Consider the following 23,374-nt stretch of genomic DNA (forward strand, 5'->3'; position numbering starts at 1 on the left):
TCATCGATCCATGTCATTTGCCTATATCTTTCAGGCCCTTAGCGCTGTTTAGTTACGAGGCTAGGCTGTTAATTGAACGGCTTATTAAGCTAGTTGGCTGCGATAAATATACGTAATGCTGATTGTATTGCCTTTTGTTAACATGGCTTTTACACATTAATAAAACACTTTTTAAACGGATTGAAGCTATGTATCATTATAATAAACTTATAATTATTTACATAATTTTAAATTTTCCGACGTTTCGCGTGCTTTACAGCTTACGTGGTCACGGTGACTGAAGACAAGAGGTGTTGAATGTCAAAATTATCACAGCTGTAGAGAATTGTATTAAAATTATGTAGCTAGCTAGATAGCTTCAATCCGTTTAAAAAGTGGTGTCTTAATGATTTGGTTGATTTTTATTTTAAGAGGCTGGAACAAATATCTTTAGCAAATAGAGTTTATATTTAAATATATTAAAAAATATATTGGTACCAGTACTTTTTGTACAAACGTAAATATTTTTAACGTTCAATAAATTACACGACAAAAATTGAAGAACATATTACCTTAGTAAACCTCCGACCGTGAAACAATCTCTGCGCCAGCCATAGATACAATCCATTTAGGGTTCCTGGAATTTCCCTTATTTCGCGCAAAGCAATGAAACCGTCAGCAACGCCATCTAGTACCTAAAAATAAATTTATTTATTTAGAGACTGAATTCATTTCACTGGTCTTTTTTTGGACTAAAATTCGTATATCTGTTTCTGAATTCTCTTTTATTTCTTACTAGGCAAGTAAGTGATCAGCCTTCTGTGCCTAACACATCAGTCTGGACGTGCTGGTTTCCTCACAATGTTTTTCTTCACCGTATGAAAGAGTATTACAAATTGGCACACAGCAGTTAGTCGAGCGCATAGCTCGGGCATAGCCACGAGGCCACCCCTGCTCTACCTGAACGGTTTTATTAATTACCTTCTCCAAGTACAATAGGCAACCGTCACTCTTGATCCTGAGATGGTCTAGAGCCGCCGCTGCCGCAGCAGCTGCCGTTGAATCACTTGAGACGCGGCTTCTGTAATATATGTAAGAATTATTAACATTTTGCTTAACGAAATCGCCTTTGATTCAATCAGATACTAAATGAGACATTGGTTTTTAAATAATTATGCAACAACATAGCGATAATTTCTTATGTTTACGAGTCAAAATACGTTACGGAAATAAATTGATGACGCAAATGCTTCGACTTAATTATAAAATTAATAAGATTTTTAATGAAATTTCGCTAAGCGGATTTAATATATTGTTAAAAAATGTTTAGTTCAGTAATTAGATAAGTTTACAAATATTGAACGAACAAAAATATAATACACTCTGTATTGAACCGTACCGTAATCTTGGCTCGCTGTCCAGTCGCGCGAGCACGTACCGTTGTACGTCAGCGGAGACGTGCGCACGCTGAAGTTCGTCTAAAGTTATCTTGCGAAAACCTACAAAATACGTAAATTAATTAATAATATCACTTAAATAAAGTTTTACTAATACAGATATAAAACACGCAAAGTAAATATTGAGGACGTTTCAGTTTTTATCTAAAATTTACCATCATCGATTTTTTGCATTAATCTACGGTTCATATTATTATTTTCTAGAACATTTACCTGTGAACATCTTAGTGAGATGCCGAGAGTGTCGTCTCGCAGTTGCGGCCAATAAAAGCCAATGTGGCAACAGGTGTTGGTGTCGCGATAATAGTGCTCCCACACTACATTCATTCTCCGATTTTCCTAAAAATATATATTGATCAATGTTTCTGTGTTCATCATGTGTTCAGATTTCTAAAATCATAAACTCCTGTTTCCCCAGAAATTAAAACCGATAACTTCGTGTGTAATGGAGTCAAGCGAATAAAAGTGTTTAAAGACAGAGATCAATTAAATTTAGTCGTAATCAATTGCGGTTAATTTATTATACAATGAACGTATGTGTTTAGATAATATGTATATGTATATATACAACTGTGCTTAAGTCTTATGTTAGTATATATCTCACCATTACCCCCTTCGTCGATACCGTCCACCAGCAAAAACAAACACTGTTTCGGAGGGTCAATTTCCAGCAACGGAAACAGTATAGCCTTTTTGAAGCATTCATCGGGATTTTTCTCTAAATTCTGAGGCAACAACGCCTGTTGTATCTCACAGTCCGACAGCAGTTTGTCGTAATAGGCGTTCGATATTAATGTCCGTGGACTTATCGGTAGTGTGGGAATTGGGGGCGGAGCTTCTTCTGCTTGTGAACGCTAAAAGGAAAAGTAATCTCTTAAATCCATTGAATATTGTCTTTAATATTTTTTTTATATAAATTTCTTGCCAATACACTGAATTTTTTTAAAGAGAATCCAGATATATTTTGCTACTTTGAATGGTCCAGTGAATAGGCTATCTCGCTCTTACAACTTGATAAAAATATGTATTGATATATTTTACAACAGTCTTTCAACTTAACGTACCTTTGTTTATCATGATCTTAATTAGGTTTAAATTTTCATTTAGTTTTAGTTATTATTATTATTTTAGCTTTTTTTGGTAATTTGACGGTTGCTTGTTTAATTTTGTCCCTTGATAGCTTGCTTATGCTCTAATATGATGTATGATGTATAAAATGTCATATTTTCTTATATAATTTTATGCATACTTTGTTTTAGAACTTAAAAAAAAACAAAGAATCTATACTAAGGTATACAATTATTAGGAAAAAGTTATTTATTAAAGTCACATCGCTTGAGAATCTTTTTGACTTCTATTAAATTCTAAAAAAATATAAAATCCGAATAATATACCGAAAACTAGCAAGAACTTTTCTTAATACTTATAGATTGCTAAATATGTATCATGAATTAAGACGTACCTAGAAGTTAATAGATTTCTGATTAACTTTCTTAAGTAAAATTCCATCACCAAAGACAAATGTATACATATTAACCAACCTTTTTCTCCAACAACTTCTCCAAATCTGTCTGCGGATCATCCTTAACGGGGTGCACAATATTGGTGTACTCCGGCAATTCCTCAGTCTTCTTCGGCGACTCCGGTTTCAGATCCGTTTTATTCGGATAACGGAAGTTCGCGACCGGTATTCTCGATTTCGGTGGTGAATCCGGTTTCTTCTCTTCGGTGTCCGTAGACAGGCTCTTTTGTAGCAGCGTTGGTTTCTTCTCGTTCAACGGCTCGGAACTTTGGCGTAAGAGGCGAGAATTTCGGGACTCCTTCGACTGTCTCTGTGATATATTTCTTAGAAACACGTTCTCGTGGTTCGCGTAGAGTTGAAAGTCGTCGTCGTGGAACGGGTTCGTTGCTTTTACATTTGATTTCGGTAAAACTTCTGGCACCTGTAGTGGAGAGGAATTCATTAATCGTTTACAGGTGTTTTGGGTCTCGCGAAACTGCGTCGATAATTTCCATTATTATTGCGGTTAAAAAACTAGTGGCGCTTAAACCCTTGGTCTTCAGGCTTCAGTATTTGTTTCGTGTTTATTTGTTTTTTCTAATAGGCAAGTAGGTGATACATTTCTGACCAACACGCCATCGACTTATAAGGCAATTGCTTTCTACACGATGTTTTCCATCACCGTACGAGCGAGTGTTGTGCGCTTATGACAGAAAGTCCGTCTATGCAAAATTCGAACCTCAGGGATTCGGCTGCTCCATAAAATGGGTATGAACTAATTTATCGTTAAACTATGATATGTATAATAAAAGGCAATAATAATAAATAAATAATGTAATATCAATGATATTTGTCTACAGTTAAATGGCAAAATAAAAGCAAAACTGCCTATAATTCTTTATAGTACTTGGTACTACTTACATCGTTGCCATCCGCCATACAATCCATATAAGAGTCCTGCTCGTGCAGTCTATCTATGGTCTTATTCCTTCGACTGCTGCCCACGTCATCATCGTCAGTGCGATCTGGAAATATGGTACAAATCCATTTTTACTTTAACTCAATCTGTAAAAGCCAGGTCAAGGTTACACCGGCTATGTACTAAAAGTTTTTGAGGCAGGCGTGATTTGATAACTTAAATATATACGCTTTTCTTTATTTTGTGTCTCTGGTTTATACCAGATCATTTTGAACCTTTTTAAAGTATATATAATGTCTTGTCTTGTCTTGTTAAGAAAAGTAATGATCCAGAATGTGTTTGTTTATACGCAATATTACTTGGGTTTACTGTAATCAAAAACGTACAGTTTTTGATTACACAGAAATATTATATTAATAAAAAAAATATAGAATCTCGTTTCTGACCAGCTAAAAACATTAATTTTCTATTAATGTTGTGCCAGACTTTTTATTAAACCTAGTTACCCTATACTAAAACCCTACCCCATACTAAACATTAAAATACTTTCAAAAGCGATAAATTTAAAATCATACCTTCACTATCCCCCAAAAGTGGTTTAGAACTATCCTCCGTGTCTTCGCCCATCTCTCGAAATCTTTGTATTAAATTTTCTTCTGAATTGTGCCTGAAATTAATTTTATTCTAGTAGAACCTTTCCGCATTTATCTTGTCGGGAATATTTCTATAATTATTATATATTTGTAGGATTGTCGCTGTATCAAAAAACCTAATCATACGAGTAATTGTAACAATTTTGAAGAATCAATTGTTCGTCTATGTCATACTAATAAACAATAGAATGAAGATCAATAAAATATAGTAGGTACGTTTATGTATTGTACCGGCTTGGTCTCTTGACGTTGCGTAGATATATCATGTATTAATCCGAACAACTCTGAAGGCGCCGTTCAAGTACTACGTAAGCAGATTAACTGTAATCCCCCCCCCTCCTTCCTCTCGTAAGCAAAACTCTTAAAAGTACATAAACATTTTTTGGAGGATTCCTCGAAAATGCAATTCGTTTTAAGCATGAACAATGTGTGGTTAATATGTGATAAAAGTAAATAATTACTGTTGACGTAATCACCAAATAAAAAATTAAAGAATCCCCCCACCCCCTCACCTTACAGTGCTTAAGTAATACTTGAACTACCCCGAACACGGTTTCCAGTCTTCATATTAATACATGATTAATAGTAGTTGCACAACTGAGCGTTATTTAAGGCACATTTTTGGCACGCCACGCGACCACTACTATGTGGAACCAGCTACCCACTGAAGTATTTCCGAACCAAAACGACTTAGGGTCTTTCCCTTCCAATTCCTCGGCATCGCAATCGCAAGCCCTCTTTGTTTGAAAGTGCCCAAGCGCGCTTTCACCTAACATCAAACAAGCCACCTACCCGTTTGCGCCGTTTTATAAAAAAAAGAAGACACTACCTGTTATTAAACATACGCTGATCATCTTTAGGGGACTGTTCTCTATCGGATTGTTTCGCGTGTGATGAATGACTGAGTATTTGCATCGCAAGAGAACGAACAAATTCGCCAGGGCGCTGTATTTCTTCACCTGGTGCCTGTAAAATTTAACGATAAGTAAAAGGCAAATAAATATACATTGGCCTAAGTGGCTCAAAAGTTTTCCCCCCAAAAGTACCATTATACTTTTTCCCATCTCGCAATATCTGTGAGGTGAGAATGTAAATGGAAGAAGTTTAAAGAGAAGACGAATGGCACGAACAGAATGACTGACTAGACATGCTGTTGATTAACAATAAACGACACGACATGATACGTCCATTTAGGGAGCGTTCTAGTATTACGTAACGCATTTAGGGAGGGGGGGTCCTTTTGTAAAACGTTACGATGCGGGGCGGGGATTGAATTACGCGTTAATATTATTTTATACTTTCCAGTACTTTACACCACATAATGGTAAGTTTTAGATTTAAAGAGTCACTGGAGTTGGTCACGAAACGTTTTACTATTGGATACAGATACGTTACGGCGGCGTTACATGCCCCCCTCCCCCATGTCCAAGAATCTCCAAAAATTGCGTGACGTAATACATGAACGCTCCCTTATCCAATCACAAACAAATGAACTATCTTTTGTCTATGTTTTTACTTTCTCACCAGTCTTACTTTAACATGTCCAGATTATTTATTTTTATTGAGGTAGCTTACAGCTTTTACAAAACCAAATGTTACTTGGAGGATAATGTTTTTGCTGTGCAGTAAGCAGATTGGCAGTAATTGAGGAGGAAAAATAATTATATTAATAATTTAAAAAAATATATACGTATAATAGATTTCTCAGAGAGTTTTAACAAGAGTAAATAAGAGCAGATACAAATGTCATATTATATACATAACGCGAGCCTTCCAGCAATGCGAGTGTCCATCGGCGGCGGTATCCCATAATACCAGATGAGCCAAACAAAAAAAATATATTTTTACTTAATAAATCTATTAAAAATAATTACCATGAAAGAACCAGGATAGGTGTACTGCGTACGTATGTATGTGATTATTTACTTGATAAATTAGTTTGTATATAATTTTCCTCGGAGGCTGTTCCATTAAAATACTGGGCACAAACTCTATTTACGCGCCTTACGAGAAAAGTTTTTTTTATTAACAGAGAAAAGAGTAAAGTACTATAAATCCTATTCGTCTATGCTTTAAATAACCATGTTAAGACAAAGCTTATAAGTAAGTATATAATGAACACCTGTAAAAAATGTCTAGCCAAAAGTCTTCTATTTAATGCGCGTTGCTGCCTCGCCTGCGGCCCTGGACCTGGCTGACTCAACTCTTGACATAACGCCGTCTTACCGCTTCCGGCATCGCCTGAAATACATACATAGTAGTATATATAAACATGTAGTAATATATATTGTTATTATTTAAACTAATCGAAACCCAAATAATTGTTTATTTTTTGTATATAATGGTCTTAAACCAATAGATCATGGTGTTAGTGATATTTAAATTTCCTACTAAGACGGAAAGAATGTTTTAGGCAAATGCAAAATTAAAAAAAAATTAGGAACCCCCTTCACAAGTATGGGGCCATCCAAGTATTACGTAAGCAGTTTTGCTGCGATTAAAACCTACTTCTCTTGTCAGCAAAAGTATGCGAAGCTCTCAAATATAATAGTACATAAATGTATAATTTTTTTGAAGGAATTCTCGAAATGCATTTCAAGCATAGAGAATGTATGGGTAATATGTTATAAAAGTACAAACTACTGACTACGCGTATCCATTTGTTTTCTTTTGATGTCTGTGTTTATGTTTGTCGCGTGTAGTTTCCCAACCTTTTGCTTGAAACTGGCATAAAATTAAAACTATTGGCATAATATTTAAAAAAAAAACTACTGACTACTGACCTAGAATCAACGCTCCACATGTCTTACTAACTGCCCTTTGTTCCAGGCAATATGCTATCTTCTGAAAAACCCACTCTCTACAGAAGAAACGTCTTTTGTCTGTTGATATAGACGTCTCGCTCACACGCTGCGATGATGAGGACTTCCGAAAGGGACGGCTAGAATCTTTTTCCGCCCGTGGTGCTATCGGGCTTAGCGGTGTACCTGCAAAAAGTAAAAAAAAATAATCATTTCGCAAAATTACAGTATAAATAATGAAAATATTGAGACAAGCTAGGGAATCGGGTAGAAAATTCCATCTTCAGCTTCAAGGGTTTATTTTAAAATCAATCAACAGGAATTTGTTTACACTAAAAAGCCGCAAAATACACTAATTATGTCACTAATTAGGTCAATGACGCGCACTTTCCAAAGTACTGTATCACTTGTCTTCAATATTCACACTTTATCTCTTCGATGTTAATCTCTCGGAATCGCGCTCGACACTGAATTCTAATTCCTGAAAACGGGTTTCCTGCAGACCGTACCTTTCGACTACACATGCTTTGAAACAGCCTAAAAATTTATTCTAATATGTTATTGACCCTCTACTGAAACGGTAGCAAACCATGTTTCAGTCTGCTGAAAACGACTCCAACTTGTGGAAATATCGAGAAACATTTCAGTCAACCCATCGTAACATTCTATTTATTAGTGCCGTCCAACTTATAATCACCTAAACAACTATAATATTTCAAAAAAAAACATTTGCCATTTATGAACTTACCACCATCAAAATCAAAATCCCGTTCTCTCTCCTTATCCCTATCTCGTTCTCTCCTATCAATAATGCCACGATGTCTGTCAGTCGGCGTTCGATCGTGTCCACGAGTGGTCACTTCGTTGAGAGGTAGAGATCTGTAAAAGTAAAATAAAAAAAATATATATAACCGTAATTACGGTTATATAAGTAGTGTTTGTACCGTGAAGCTCAATTGCAGTTAACGACACAAACTAATCCAAAGGCTAAGTTTTGTATGGACGGAGAGGCATAATGCAAAACTTCACTTTTATTCTATATTCTATAGATTCACGTCGTTAGTAAAGTGTTTATGTCTCAGCTTAAATAGACGTTTAATCAACAGCCTAGCCTAAATTAAAACAAACGGTGACTTTCACCAGTATAATACTCGAAACAGATCTATTTTGAGTGTACGACCAACCAGGCTCCAGAAGATAAACCTCTCGTTATACGTAAATTAATCAATAATAAATAAAACATAAATTTGACGAATATTTAAATGATCCTAATCCTTGAGATTGATTTGCTCTAGTTCAAACAATTTGTATGACTCAATACTTGGCGATTAAAAAGAGTGCCGAAAAGTTTCTTGCAAGTTCTTTTTTTCTACGCCCTTGACTTGCGAGCTGTTAGTAAATGTAAATTTAAAATTAATGGAACTTCTTTATTGACGTTCATAAGTGTATATAGCATTCATATAATATTAGGCTACGACATATTGTATATAGCAATTTTGCCACGTAACACCACTAGGGTGTGAGAATTTAAGCGAGGAAGTATCCGGGCGTTACCGTCAACTGTGATTGGGCACCAGTACTTAGGAAGTATTTTATGATAATTTTATTACAGTAGCAGGTATACACGTATTCGATATTGTTTAGTTCCAAATACACCCACATAGCGTTGCTTAAATAGAAAACAACATTTACGACTACTATACTATAACTTTAATTCTAAGTATTGTTTTGATTTTACAACTTCAGTTGATTTTGCAACTTTATCATCCTCAACCTCTAGTTAAAACAAAATGTGTTTGTTCAGAATACACGGAAGAATGATCACCAGATTGTGTCAAAGAGTCGCAGATGTACCCTTGGCTTAAATCACTAGGAGACGACAGAAATTGCACTAACCTCAGGTTAACTCTATGTTCCGCCTGCCGCACCGCGGAATGCCGATGCTGCTGTTGTCGTATACTGACTTGATTCTGACGTAAATAGGCCTCCACCTAAAACACATAATTTGAGTAAGGCTGAAATATTAACACAAAAATCTTTTATTTTACTCAACATACCTTTCCCTCAGTTGGATCCCTTTGCGTTCTCCTCCTAGTCTCTTCTTTTCTCCTCCCCTCCCGTTTCTCCATCTTCTCCAGTCTACTCTCCTGCGACGCATTTAGAATTTGAACATTTCCTCCGTGATTGTAATTTAAGGGATCAAAGTCCCGGGGTTTCGGTTTTTTCTTTATTTGTTTCGGTGCGACCTGACTGTATATAGGTTGTGACATCTTATTCTAACTTTGGTAGATATATAATTTGGTTAATTGACGTAATTATCTAGAGGAACGTCTATCACAATTGTGAGACTGGTCGGGGCGGCCTTGCAGCGTCATGACACCTGCAACAAAGACAAAGTATATTACAATCTAGCCTTATTACTAAGAGTTGTTGATGTTCTAGAAGTCGGACAGATAGATGGGTCATTTAGAATTAAATATTAAATATTATGTAGAAAATAATGAAAATAACTTAGATATGTTTTTAAAAGAACGGGGCAAGCGGGCAAGAGGCTCACCTGATGTTAAGTGATATCGCCCATGACACCTCAATGCCGGAGGGTTCGCGAGTGCGTTGCCGGCCTTTTAAGAATTTTCACGCTCTTTTCCTGAAGGACGCGAAGTCGAATTGGTTCGGAAATAAACTTAAAACGTTTTCACTGTATACAAGTTCCGTCTTTTATAACGTAGTACAGATATCTTTCAAACAGGTGTTTAAAAATGTCACTAACAGTACATATATATAAAGTTCTAGTTTAATCACGGTTAACTGCCCAATGACCAAGATAAAATTCTAAACTGAAAAACAGTCAAAACCGATTATATAATGCAGTAGCTAAGTTAAAAGAAGTTCTATTGGACATAGCCGTTCTATGAAAGATCCGAAAGGCATAACGACAGGTGGCCTAGAAAATCTGTTCATGGTATAACTTAAGCTACAGTATAGGATAACACACACATTACGATATAATATATATTACATCTACAACATATGAAATAAAATGACTCAAAATTATTCAGATTGGAAAATTTAATTAACAGCTTAAACTTTGTAATTTAAATCCATACCTCAATCAAATCACACAGATAACGAAATATTTGTGTTGCGGAGCCACAGACACAAAAACAATTTTCTATTAAATTATTTTACCCATTCACGAATTCAATTATAAACCAATTAAAAACTGGCAACATCTACATTTCGATTGTAAAATTAAAGAAGCCAAACAAAAAATACACTCGGAAACGTCTAGGGTAGAACGCGAGTTTTTACAAGTCGGTTAACATTTTCTTAAGTAAAGCGTCTCCAAGCTTTCACAAAAGGCCATTCAAGCCTCGGCGTCATTCAAGTGCCTGGATGCGTGCTTCTTTTTAATATTAAAACTAGCTTTTATGTCTCTTACGTAGGTTTATACTGCACTTACGTCACTCGAAGGTAAGGTTCGATTTATTTTAAAAAATATCCTCGCCCAATGAAAACAAAGTTCATGTTTAATAATATTTTTTCATTAAAATGTGAGATTGTTATTTATATGTATCATCATCAAAAGTTATCTGTTCAAACTGGAAAAGTGTCTTCTTAATTTCACCAACAACTCGAACTTAGCGTTTCTTTTTCTATTCTTAAGAAGTCTTATGAAGTATAGTCCAAATTTCAGTCAGTCATGACAATATTGAAACCAAATATCAATGTATTACGCCCATGTATTCAAATTTTTCAGACACCAACCCTAAACACCTTGGTGCATTTTTGATGTTCTATGTACTTTTAGTTTATATAAGTATATATTAAGCAATAATAAATAACAAAAAACTTCTGAAAATCTTAAAGTGGTGTAGGTAGTGAGCATTGAGTCTATGATCTACGTATCAGCAGCTCTATGGTTCTTAATAAAATTTGACATACAGTTAAAGGTTCTGTCATACCGCTCGTATTTTTAAATTGATGTATAAAATTATTTTAGCATTACTTTCCGTCTTAGTCCTTGATAGTAACTGCCATTGTTTATTGAAACAACCAAATAATCTAAACAAAATTCAATAAGAAAAGTAATTTATTAATAAACATATAACCGTTTTTAAAACACGCAAAATAATGTATCTAATTGACTCCGTTTATAAAAATCACGCTATGTCTTACAAGAGTACATTACGTTGAAAAGCGGTGTAAACATAACACAATATCTATTTATATCTAATAGGATTACATGATCCGATCAAGGTTACGTATTATAAGATGAGAGGATGTCAGCTGTCTCTTGAATAATTAATAAAGGTTTAATCCTTATTCAGTTGAATATATTAGCTAGAAGAGTTTGTCTATAGGCTTCGTATTACAAAATAGGGGTGTTGATATTAGATTTATATCCAGAACACGATCAGTACTAGCTATAGAGAATTTTGCAAAAGCTTAAAAATAATTTAAAAGCGCCTCTTGTAGAATACTAAGATTATGCAAATATCCGAGCACTGAGTAAAATTAAAAGGAAAAACGATTACGTGTTTCGTCACACAAATATACACTATTGGCTACCCTTAATAGAATAAAATATTGATGATTTACAACCTAAGACAATGCTAGAGAATTAGGACTATGGACAATAAAGAAAAAAAGAACAAAGAACGAAATTAGTCAAAAAAATTCGCTAACACATAGGTTATAACAAACTTATGTGGTCGAAGAATTGAGCTGAGTTTCTGAGCCTAAAGGGAGATCCTTGTCCATTCTAACCACTGGCCGACCCAAATGCCCCAGGTCAAATGGCTAAGGTCGTGAAGTTGTAAATATCCTTAGCGGCAGCAATAACGTAGTTAGTGCGTTTCAGGTGACGTCATCCAAGTGATTGTAGCCGTAGAATGTAGGTGTCGCTACAATACTTACAATTATCAAGTATTCACCAAGAAATTGATATTATACGCGACCAAAACTACCACTGCAACATTAAAAATTCTAGGGCGTGACGTTTGTAATTGTACTATTCTGTTTAACCCAGCTATAAGTTGTTTATTATACGAATTAATAAAAAGAAACATCTACACACTTTTGTTATTCTATTTTTTTCCTCATCCAGGAGACCTCTCCTCCAACCCTTGTACACACCATTTTATCCTTCGCTATCAGTACCAAATTTTTACTACCCATTCAACTCGTTGAACTATCTTTTGGTCTGCTATGTTTCTTTGTCCTTTTAGTGCAGTATTCGGTAAAATTTTTAGACCATCATCTGTAAAACGTGCCCTGTTTATCTCCATTTGAATGAAATTATAAATGATATTCTGCGATGTATTGCGATATTACTTTATGTGAGCTCATTTAGTATATTCATATTATCGTTTAGTTCCAAAAACATTCCCACGAAGGGCTACTAAAGTTTTCTATACAAAAACTTTATTGTTTTGTTTGTTACGTTATACTTTTCGATCTTACGTATTGTTCATGTACGGGTGCTAGTTTCAGAGTCCACATTCAAAGGCATCTAACTTACATAAGTCAACTTTCGCCATATCTGTTTTATTTACAATGTTCCAGATTGAAGCCAGAAAATCTGTTATCTAAGCCAAATAAACTTTATTTCGTATTATGTACTACAATTTACGCTTACCAAGCAGGAAGTGGCCCTCACTGCCTACACCAAAATCCACTCAAACCTTACAAAATCCAACATAATCCTACGTGTTCTCGAAATAAAATCTAAATTCGCTTGATAATTAAATTAAAACCAACTTCCTTCTTCATCTCAATTGTCGGAAGCTGTTAATAATTGTTTCGATTAATTCTGGACTATAAAACTATGCAAATAAGGTCCAAAGTCCGTCAAGCTCGCGCTTTCCATACAAAGAATACAATTTGTGGGCCTAACTTAATTTCTATTACGTGTCCCACAGTAATGTTTTTCAAGTAAGGAACGAATGCTATAAAGGCAATAATGCTTTGTCAGTTACTAGAACGAAAGCTTATTTCCGATCTTTTGTGTTTCATAGCATGAAACATAAAAGCTTAGTGAGAAGCTGATTATCATAAAATGGAATGATCAACTTTCAGTCTGTAGCATGACCAGTGGTCATGGTGGTGGCTAAGGATTCACTGAGAAATTTAGAAAATACTTGATATATTACCTATCCCTGTAGTTATAATTTAGCGTATAATTTAATATTAGTTTTATGATTTGTAAAATAATTAATAAGAATGTCATTAGACAAATTGGATGTTTTTCCGACGAAATAAATTGAACAATAATTGAAAATACATTGTAATACAAAACACGTGCCAACAAATACTTTCGTAAACTGTATAAAATAATTATCGTACTCAGTTACGTCTGCCTATTGTAAATTGAAAATACGTTTCATAACTCGCAAACAAGCTCCAGTTTTTCCTTTTTCCACGCAGACACGCTTATTCCGAAACAAAGGCCCCACTTCGTTTAAGTGTTCCGTAGGCACTTTGTTCCGTGCCTAAACACTACCATCGCTGTTTTCTACGCGTGTAATTTTACGTGTAAAGGTGCTCATTGCAAATAAGTAATTGTTGTTTAAATAAATAATAACACTTCATTCACATTAATGTCAAACAAAAAAATAATATTATGGATACATTAAGTGTTTTGAGCAGTAGTGGCTTCATCGTGTGGCTCTCATCCCTGAGGTCGTAGGTTCGATCCCGGGCTGGTACAAATGGATTTTCTTACTATATGCGCATTTAACATTAGCTCGAACGGTGAAGGAAAACATCATGAGGAAACCGGCTTGCCTTAGACCCAAAATATCGACGGCGTTCGTCAGGCACAGAAGGCTGATCACCTACTTGCCTATTCGATTAACAAATGATCATGAAACAGATACAGATATCTGAGGCCAAGACTTAAAATGGTTGTAGCGCCTATGCTTTATTTATTTTTATATTAAGTGTTTTACAATTACTAGTTAATTACAAAAACCCGCACAATCAGCCATATAAAATAGGCTTGCAAATGTCATTAATTTTCATAGTCATAATAATTTAAAAAAAATAATGTCATAAGTGAATTTATTTATAATTGTAGTCAAACTTATGATCTAAACATTCGCGCGAGCTAAAAAGCACATTGACTTTATGTTTAACTATCTTCCCCTTCACCTCATATAAAAATACATGCACAGATTAACAAACAGGTAAAAATAACAAAGATTTATAGTCGTTGTTTTTTAAATAAAAAATTAACATAAACAAAATTGGAGATCAAGAAGAAAAGTATTATATATTTAGAACTCTTTATTGTTAATTACAATTAAAATAATCAACGTACATTAATAAAACAATTTTTTCTTATAAAAATTAAAACCATTAAGACACGTCGATAATAATATTATCTGCCTACTTTATAAGGCTTTAACACTAAGTAACCGGAAATAAACGGAAATAGTTATTTCCGGATTACCAAAACCATATTTAAATTAATTGTAGCTATGCAAATTAATTACAAATTGCACTTATGCTTCCTTATCGGCATACCTACCAAAATAGGTAATCGAAAAAATCAGTTTAAGTAACTATTGTTAGTTTAAAAGAGGTCACAAAATTAAAAAAAAATTATAAAGCTCAATAAAAAAATAAAAAAGATATGATTCCGGCCAGGATCGAACTGGCGGCCTTCTGCGTGTAAAGCAGATGTGATAACCACTACACCACGGAACCAGTTATAATAGAGTACGAAATTTCGAATTATATCATGAAATATCATATATTTTCATAACAGTAATTTCTCACTGTGTCTTATCTCACGTGGTAAGTCGATACTCAATATTAACTAATGCTTATGCTATTAAGATATATTTTCAAATATATAAGCGTACTACTTAAATGATAGCCACTGCTGCAATAACCCAATATTTGCTTACATAATGATAAAATGGTGACTAGAAAACTTTAACATAATTTAAGGTTAAGAATAATCAAAACAGAACAAAGTTTAGTTTTGTTTTGATATTCTGCTAGGAATTGACAATTTCATTTATGTACACGAAATTCTCAAGAGTAAGTTAACTTACACTTAAATTAAAAAAAAATATTGTAAAAATAAATGTATTTTTTGAAAGAATTAAAAAATTACAATATACGTTATAACGGCGAGTAAATTATTCTTACACACAATCAATTAAAAACAAACAAAGGCCTCCTGGAGATCCTGCCCTTACTAGCTTCACTCTTGACCAAACTGTTTGCGACCTGTTTTATTTCACCTCCCCATCACTTATACTGTCCGCAATTTTTCTTTTTTCCAGTTATTGGGTACCAACCCATACTGTTTTAAAAAAATTTCCACTTCTCAGCTCTTCGCAAGGTGTGTCCTGTCCATCTCCACTTGTACGAATACTTTTTGTAATGTCCTCTATCCTTGGCATATTTTTAATGTTAATATTTATAACATACTGGAAGGAATGACCTAACACTAATAGTCTGAACCAGAGATGTACCTCCAGGCTTTTCCAGTACAAAGGAAGAGTCTATACCCAAAATGTCCCTCATTTGGAAACCAGCCTGTGTACACATCGATTAAAAATCCGTATTTTATTAAACTTTTGAATAGTGAATGAGGCTAATGCATTGGGATGTATACCAACTCCAAACTCGGCTCTAATAAAGTTGAAAACAATAGCGATGCATTGCCAACAATAAACAGTAGAGATGGTAATTAGAAACATCGATACTTTACAAATTCTTCCTCCTGTTTTTACCTATCCATAGATAGTGCGACACACATCTCTAACAGCTTGTGCGCTACTATGCTATAGACTATAAAAAATAAAATATATATACATACTAGCTGCCCCCGCGAACTTCGTTTCTCCTTAATGTGGTTTTAGTTATCCTTAATACCCTAATTCACTGTATTATCGTCACTATAATTTAAATTTGATTTACACTTCGGTTGGCTATGCTAACACAAAAAATTAAAAAAAAGTAGAAATAATTAAATTTTACGGTATTTCGTTTACTACAAAATAAATTTAATTTATACTTTAGCCTCAATAACACGTGGTAATCATGATATTGAATTGTAGCTTTTATGACACGTTTTTTCGGTTTACTATCGGCCATCTATTGATTACTTACTCAATCCAGTCGAAAAGTATCGACATCTGTTAGAATCTTTTGGAGTTAACAGATAATTGTGACTGTCAATTAATTATAGACAAATAATTTGCAATAAAATAAAATTGCGACTATAATTTAAGATCTAAGCTATCCTATCTCTTAAGTTGAACCAGACTGCTCACGGTGTGCCAATTTAATTTAAAATCGGTTAAGCAGTTTAGGAGTCCATCGCGGACAAACATCGTGACAGGAGATTTATATATATTAAGATGTAGTGCCTATGCACTTTACTTACATGACGCTCACAAAGCCCGCTGACGATGTCCATATCGATGGAGTGACGATGTTTTCCGACATATATAATAATACAGTAAGTCTTACTAGAAAAAAAAAGGATCACGAAAATAATACAGAAAGGCCCAGACTTATAAGGTCGGTCTTTCTTCACATTATTCAGACGAAGGTTAGATTCTGCATATAAATGCCACTTCGACTTCCACCAATTTAACTATATTTTTCTACTAAATATGTGTTCTTAAGACAGAGTATGGCCGAGCGATCAGCAAATTGACTAAACAAAATTAAGTGTCAATAATGAAGACAAGGACAATTATGTTACCATATCAACAAAAACAACACCTCGAATACAAACTAACCTCTACCGGTATTTTTAATCTATGGGCGGCGGATGTCAGTTACTACAGGCGAGCCTCCTGCCCGTTTGCCCCCTGTTATATAAAAAACAACATCCACTATTTAATGTCGTTTAAAACCCGCAACAGTTTTACAAGTATAATTCATACCCTTAATTATATTTTAGGACGTGACAGACACAAAAACATTGCAATATCTAACTAGATACAGGTACGTTGTACATGTCTTATCTCGACATTGCGAACAATGAGTCTCCTGTAATTTTCGATAAACTCAAATTCAGGAAACACTTATCATGTGGTCTTATTAATATAAAAAATCTACCTGATCTTGATTGTCATACATGATATCTCATCAAATCCGGCGACGAACAAAATAATGCTTCAAAATTTTTTGGCGCGTTAGTTAAAAATGATGAGTGTAAATTTTTACGATGCGTCACCGTCATAAAAACCGACACCCTGAAGTTAGCCATAGTCCACATTGTCGAGATAAGTATACAGTTACCGTTTAATACGATTTCTTGCATAATACGCCACTTTACGCCAGTCTCAGCAGACTACTACATTCTCTTGAGACATATTTTCATACATTTCTTAACGCTTAATACGATTCATTATAATATAATGATACCGATGAAAACGATGATGAATCAACTCCGGTTTTGTCAAACGCCTAGGCATTATCAGCTGTTAATGATTTAAGTCGCTACGTAGCTTCTTTGGATCAAAGCGAAGATGCATTGAAAAAGGTGAATTATGTTGAAAATCTTTTAATTGCTAGTGCATCATTCTGTCAAACCAAAATAAGTGATTATTTTTAATAATGTTATTAAAATTACAATACGTATTAATTATAATTCACAAATGTATAATTTAATACCTATATATACCAAAATTAGATCATAATACGTAATAGTATGTAGTACGCTTTATTTTTCCTATCCCGTATAATACGCTTTCTCGCTTAAGACGCGTTTTTGGTAGGGTCCCTGACAAATCGTCTTAAGCGGGTTTTACTGTATATATATATATCTTATAATAAAACTTTTAATGGATTAAATAACTTTTTTTCTATTGTTGGTGTCGTTTTTTCTACAAACGTTTAATAAGAATTTTGAAAAGATGTTTATCTTGTCATGCCAAAGAAATATCACTTCTAACGCATGTACATAAGTGCACTCACGATTTTTAATACTTATAATGTTTTTCTTTACACATATAACACAGATATAAAGGCTATATGCAACAGGAGGCAAAACTAATGCTTAATGCATTAACATATACCACTTATCTATCTGGATAGGTACTATTGTATAAATACTTCTAGTAAAAAAAATCTGATAGAGTCCATAGTTATACTTTATACTTCATAGTATATATACGAAAGCTTCACTTCCACATTTATTCGTATACTTAATGATATAACACAATAACACCTCGTATACTTAATGATATAACACAATAACACCTCGTATACTTAATGATATAACACAATAACACCTCGTATACTTAATGATTAACATAATAAAATTCTCGCGTCACGAAGTTTGTAATTCAACTCCGAAATAGCTTGATCGAGTTGTGTCTATATATGCCCATAATTTTATTTTTGAGAAGAAAAAAATTATAATACACCATAATACATTACACTTAATTTTCACCCCTCTAAGATCAAACCCCATTTTTCTTGAAATCTGTGGCTTTATAGAGAAACATCTAAATGCTAGGCTAAGAAAATCACACTACGTTCGCAGGGGCAACTAGTTCTCTATAAAAACAAATGTAAATCATATTAAATGATGTAAATATTATACAAAGACCGATAAGTCAAGATCAAGAACGGAAAGCATTAAAAAACCTCTAAAATATATCATAATCATAACCCGGCAACGTGTAGGCGTTTATGAATCCTGTAAATAAAAATATCAATAAACTTTTAACCGACATACCACTGTTCCGGTATGTTATAATAAACCTATTATTATTTTAGAACGTACTTAAACCTTATTATTATGTGAAACAAAGTTAAAAAAAAATGCAAAGAATGCTCAATCCATCCATCCACAAAGAAACAGTGCAAAACTTTTTTACTAGAAGTCACGATAACTTTTTTTTCGTAAATATTAATTTTATGAGCACATTAATTATTTTTAATTATGGAACAGAACAGCAATAATTTCGTAGTTATAATCCTTTATAAATACTGACGTTCTAGAATCCGAACCGTCAAACGTCAAACTAAAGAAATTTTCCTGAGCCGTCAAACCGTTTTTTCTCTATAAAGTTTAGAGTATTTGACATTGCTCAATACGATGTAAACCCAATTAACTATTACCCACTCACAGACAGTTTCAAAATTTCTTCAAAAAAATCAAAATGTAAAAATCATAAATATCGACCCCACACCATCCCTACAGACCATAGTTCAAAATTTGAATGGCTTCTTCATTCCATTATGGCGGACCTCATTTCCCGCACTTTGCACAGGCGTTTGAAATTAAAAAATCATCATGTATCACGGCCGCAAACGCTATTTCAGACGCTTTTGTATATTTAATACGTAACTGTGTGCTTTTTTACGCGTACGGAATGAAAAGGACTTTATTCGCTGTCAATTTGGGTTGTGCTCTAGTTTATGGTTTGTAAATTCGGCCGTAGTTTCTTAACAAAATTATCTGTGCTCTTTCTGTTTAAACCAACTACATTAATCTGTTAACGAATCCAAAGATTACGGTTAGTGCAATTATGAAACAACACGCTACGGATAAAAAACCACGAGTTTACCAACTATTATATATTTATTATCAAATTAGACATTCATGTAATGTCAAGAAGTATTTTTCTAGAAAATTTTCCTATTACGATTTATTCGCAAAAATTGTATTTTACATTTACATTTATGTAACAGAACAATAATATATAATACGAAATAAAAGGGTTTCAAAACAAAATCTAAAATCTTACTAATGTGGCCACGGCCGACATATCCATTTCATTCGTCAGAAGCTTGAGTACCCCATAAGTCTATTAAACCAATCTACCACACATGAATTAATTACCATTGTCGAAAATACATATAACTAAAATGGACTCTATGCCATTATTAATAAATTCTAGTTGCGGTAAAACGTTTATCGCAACCACATGTGGGAATATTTAGGTTACGTAAAGCGTAATTATAATAGGCGTACAATACCGTTGAGATGAGGAAGCTGTTGCTTTATAGTCAACCTCCTTGGGGCAATCTTCATCTAATAGAATATAGTTTTAACTAATTTTGGTCTCATTGTAAAATTATTGTTTGCCTGCATTGTATTTTGATGAACTACTTAAAAAATAGTTTCATAATTTCATTGACAGTACTGTACAGGTACAGTACAGATTTTAATGTTCGGTAGAGTTATTCAGACATACTATTATAGTCACATCCGTTCACAACGACATCGTTAAGAACATCATACCGGTTATATTGACCAAAATCAAAGGTCCCGGCGAGTAAAAGTATACATACATATATTAGGCACATAATAACAACCTCATCGGCTGTTACGACTATCAGATTTTGACTGTATATATATAAACCATCCAAGGCACCACCTAAACGTAAAAAAAAACATTCAAATCGGTCCAGCTGTTTAAGAGCAGTTCAGTGACATACACACGTACAGTAGAATTATATCTATAAAGAAAATATATACATATACATTTAAACAAACCTTTGCGTTTAGAGTTAAATTCTTATGTTTAGATGTAAACGCCTATGAAACAAAATATTTTATTTTAAGTTTTTATCCTTCAAGTATTGGTTTCGTTTTTAAATATAAAAGTGCCTAGTTAATAAGGAAATTTATGCATTGGGCTAGCAGAGTTAAATTTCGGACATTAACAGAACCACAGGCAGGTTAATCCGTCATTCCGACTTCCGGTCTCTTCCGGTCATGTCGGATTTCCGAATCAGAAATATGTCAGAGGAAATTCGAATTGAACTAAGTGCATTTCATAGTTAAGACACGCCCATTTTTATCACAAACATATGATGATTATAACAAAGATTGTGTTCCAATATTTGTAATGATTTGATTGATTAAACATACAGCAATTATAACAGTATCATGAAACATCTTTTGTCTTCTCGTTTGTACATTGTACGCATCAAATGTTCAGCTGGACAAGGCTTTACTTACATAAGTATTAACATCACATAGTGTCCACCGCAATTTAATCAGATTACAGTGTCATCTGTCATTCTACTGAATCTTTAAACTTGGCTGGACCGGGGCTAATCAAACACGGTTCGCAGACAGAAAGCTAACAATTGTGTTCAAACAAAAGTAGTCTATTCAAATACAATGGGTAACGCGTTTTAAATATTCAACATCTTTGGATGTTTATTTATTTATTTATAAAAACAATGTGTGCGTGTACTAGTGTACACACGTAAGGAATGAAACTTCTTTATGACCTTATTTTTCGAAAAATGATTTACTATATGCAACTTTACAGAAATTGGTTAAATAAAGTTAAAATAGATAAATTTTGACAAAAGGCTCTTATTATCATAGATATGAATACAAATAATACAATTATTTCATTTATTTAATTACTAAGATTATTACAGAATTTCATTAATTGTAATAGAATTATTACTGTAATTGATATCGTTATTAATGGCTTCGAATCCCTTCGAATCAACCGTGGTAAGGAAAAGAAAAAGATGGCGCGTAACGAAAAATCGTGACGCGTAACCGAAAAATGTGACGGTAAATATTTTTACAACGCCGATAAAGAAGTTTCACTTCAAAAACAATACTGTCCTAACAGGTGATCCTAAATCGACAAGTGTGCATGCATTCATGAAAAAAATTACACACGAAAACAAACATAAACAAATATTTGGAAAAAAACAAAATTAACTAACTACTTAAGACACTAACAAATAATAGTACTTTTGTCAGTTCACTCAATGGACAATTAAATAGAACGTTCACCAATGTTATTCGTTAACAAAAATTATATAGCGAATCATATGCGCTCCTTTCAGATGGTTAGTCCTAGCCATCATCATGTGCCCACATGAAGTACGACGGACGATTTCGTCTTCTGACGTACCCATCAGGCACATTGAAGCTACTGTACAGTACTACTGAATTACTGAATTTGCCATGTAACAATTCTATTAAGTTTTACACTGGCGAGAATTCTCGTACGATAAATAGGGTCGGATATATGAGTGGGTAGTACGGGAACACACCGTACATCCTAAGATAGATAGATTTGTTTAAAATTTGTAATCTTCATGCCTAGATGGTAACATTCTGCATAATGGCTTTTCAAATGTCATTAACAGAATCATAAATAGGGCATAACAAGCATCCGAGTCATAAACTTTGAAACAACGGAATTGCGACATCTGCTTCTGACGTAAGCGTTGCGTTGTATAAAATAAATAATTCCGCAATTTCCGTAATTAGATACTTCATATCTTTCCGAGATTATGTCATAAACATTGAATACTCGGGCGTTAGTCAAATATCTCCTTTGCAATTCTATATAACAATAATTTTAACTAAAACCTATATAATTCACTTTATTCATATAACTTTCTTAAAGGGCATACAATCTAATCGTTTACACAATTTTACGAGTTAAGTTCAAATGTGATGGTTTGTCGAATTAATTATCAAACGAACACGATACTTATAAAAGGGGAAAAATGGGCAGGAGGCACACCTGATGATAAGTGATACCGCTAATGGACACTTTTAATGCCAGTGGGCCCGCTGCGATTTGAATTAAATTTTAAAAATTGATTAAAGATTATTGATTAATAAATGTATTCAATAGTGATTCACTACTAATTTACTCTTAAATGATTCCACGACTTTAGTCTAAATATGTTTATTTTCTATCAAGTTAAACAGGAGTTAAACTCGGTCGATTTTACTAATTTATTAGAAAAATCTTTGTAAGAACTGGGTGCAAACGGGCAAAGGGTATAAAGACACAGCCAGAATGCTTGGAATCGCATTGCCGGCCTTGAACGACCCTAACATGAATTGTCTCGGAAACTTCAGTAGTCCCACATGTGGAACATGAAACATGGAATATTTATCATGAAATTTATAATATTTTAATAATTCAAGTCCCATTAAATAACAGAGACATGATCAGACCTTCGAAGGCATGAAAACTTTTACAACTTTCAATATGAAGAATACAACACTATCAACTTGCACTGAAGAGACACTAATGAAATCATGTTGCTCCTTGCTCCTTTGAAGAAATATTTTTTCT

The 23,374-nt window shown here is 33.8% G+C and overlaps 1 protein-coding gene and 1 non-coding gene across 5 annotated transcripts in view; both read right to left on the reverse strand.

The window, feature by feature from the left end:
- Nucleotides 1–23,374, reverse strand: part of LOC123716981 (ankyrin repeat domain-containing protein 50-like) — a 52,476-nt gene that overhangs the window by 17,163 nt on the left and 11,939 nt on the right. For 3 of the 4 annotated variants that reach the window (XM_045672740.1, XM_045672738.1, XM_045672737.1), the window contains exons 2-15: nt 9,368–9,690; nt 9,207–9,301; nt 8,059–8,189; nt 7,293–7,496; nt 6,632–6,750; nt 5,339–5,475; nt 4,432–4,523; nt 3,859–3,962; nt 2,978–3,379; nt 2,041–2,290; nt 1,650–1,775; nt 1,379–1,478; nt 961–1,060; nt 552–674 (exon numbers count right to left, since the gene is read on the reverse strand). In XM_045672740.1, coding sequence (XP_045528696.1) covers nt 552–674; nt 961–1,060; nt 1,379–1,478; nt 1,650–1,775; nt 2,041–2,290; nt 2,978–3,379; nt 3,859–3,962; nt 4,432–4,523; nt 5,339–5,475; nt 6,632–6,750; nt 7,293–7,496; nt 8,059–8,189; nt 9,207–9,301; nt 9,368–9,580 — 2,196 coding nt within the window. In that variant the 5' untranslated portion in view covers nt 9,581–9,690. The remainder of the gene's footprint in view (nt 1–551; nt 675–960; nt 1,061–1,378; nt 1,479–1,649; nt 1,776–2,040; nt 2,291–2,977; nt 3,380–3,858; nt 3,963–4,431; nt 4,524–5,338; nt 5,476–6,631; nt 6,751–7,292; nt 7,497–8,058; nt 8,190–9,206; nt 9,302–9,367; nt 9,691–23,374) is intronic. The other variant, XM_045672739.1, reaches the window with a different exon arrangement.
- Nucleotides 14,951–15,023, reverse strand: Trnav-uac. The gene has a single exon. It is a non-coding gene; the product is annotated as a tRNA-Val (tRNA).

Source organism: Pieris brassicae, chromosome 12, assembly GCF_905147105.1.
Source record: "Pieris brassicae chromosome 12, ilPieBrab1.1, whole genome shotgun sequence".
NCBI lineage: Eukaryota > Metazoa > Arthropoda > Insecta > Lepidoptera > Pieridae > Pieris > Pieris brassicae.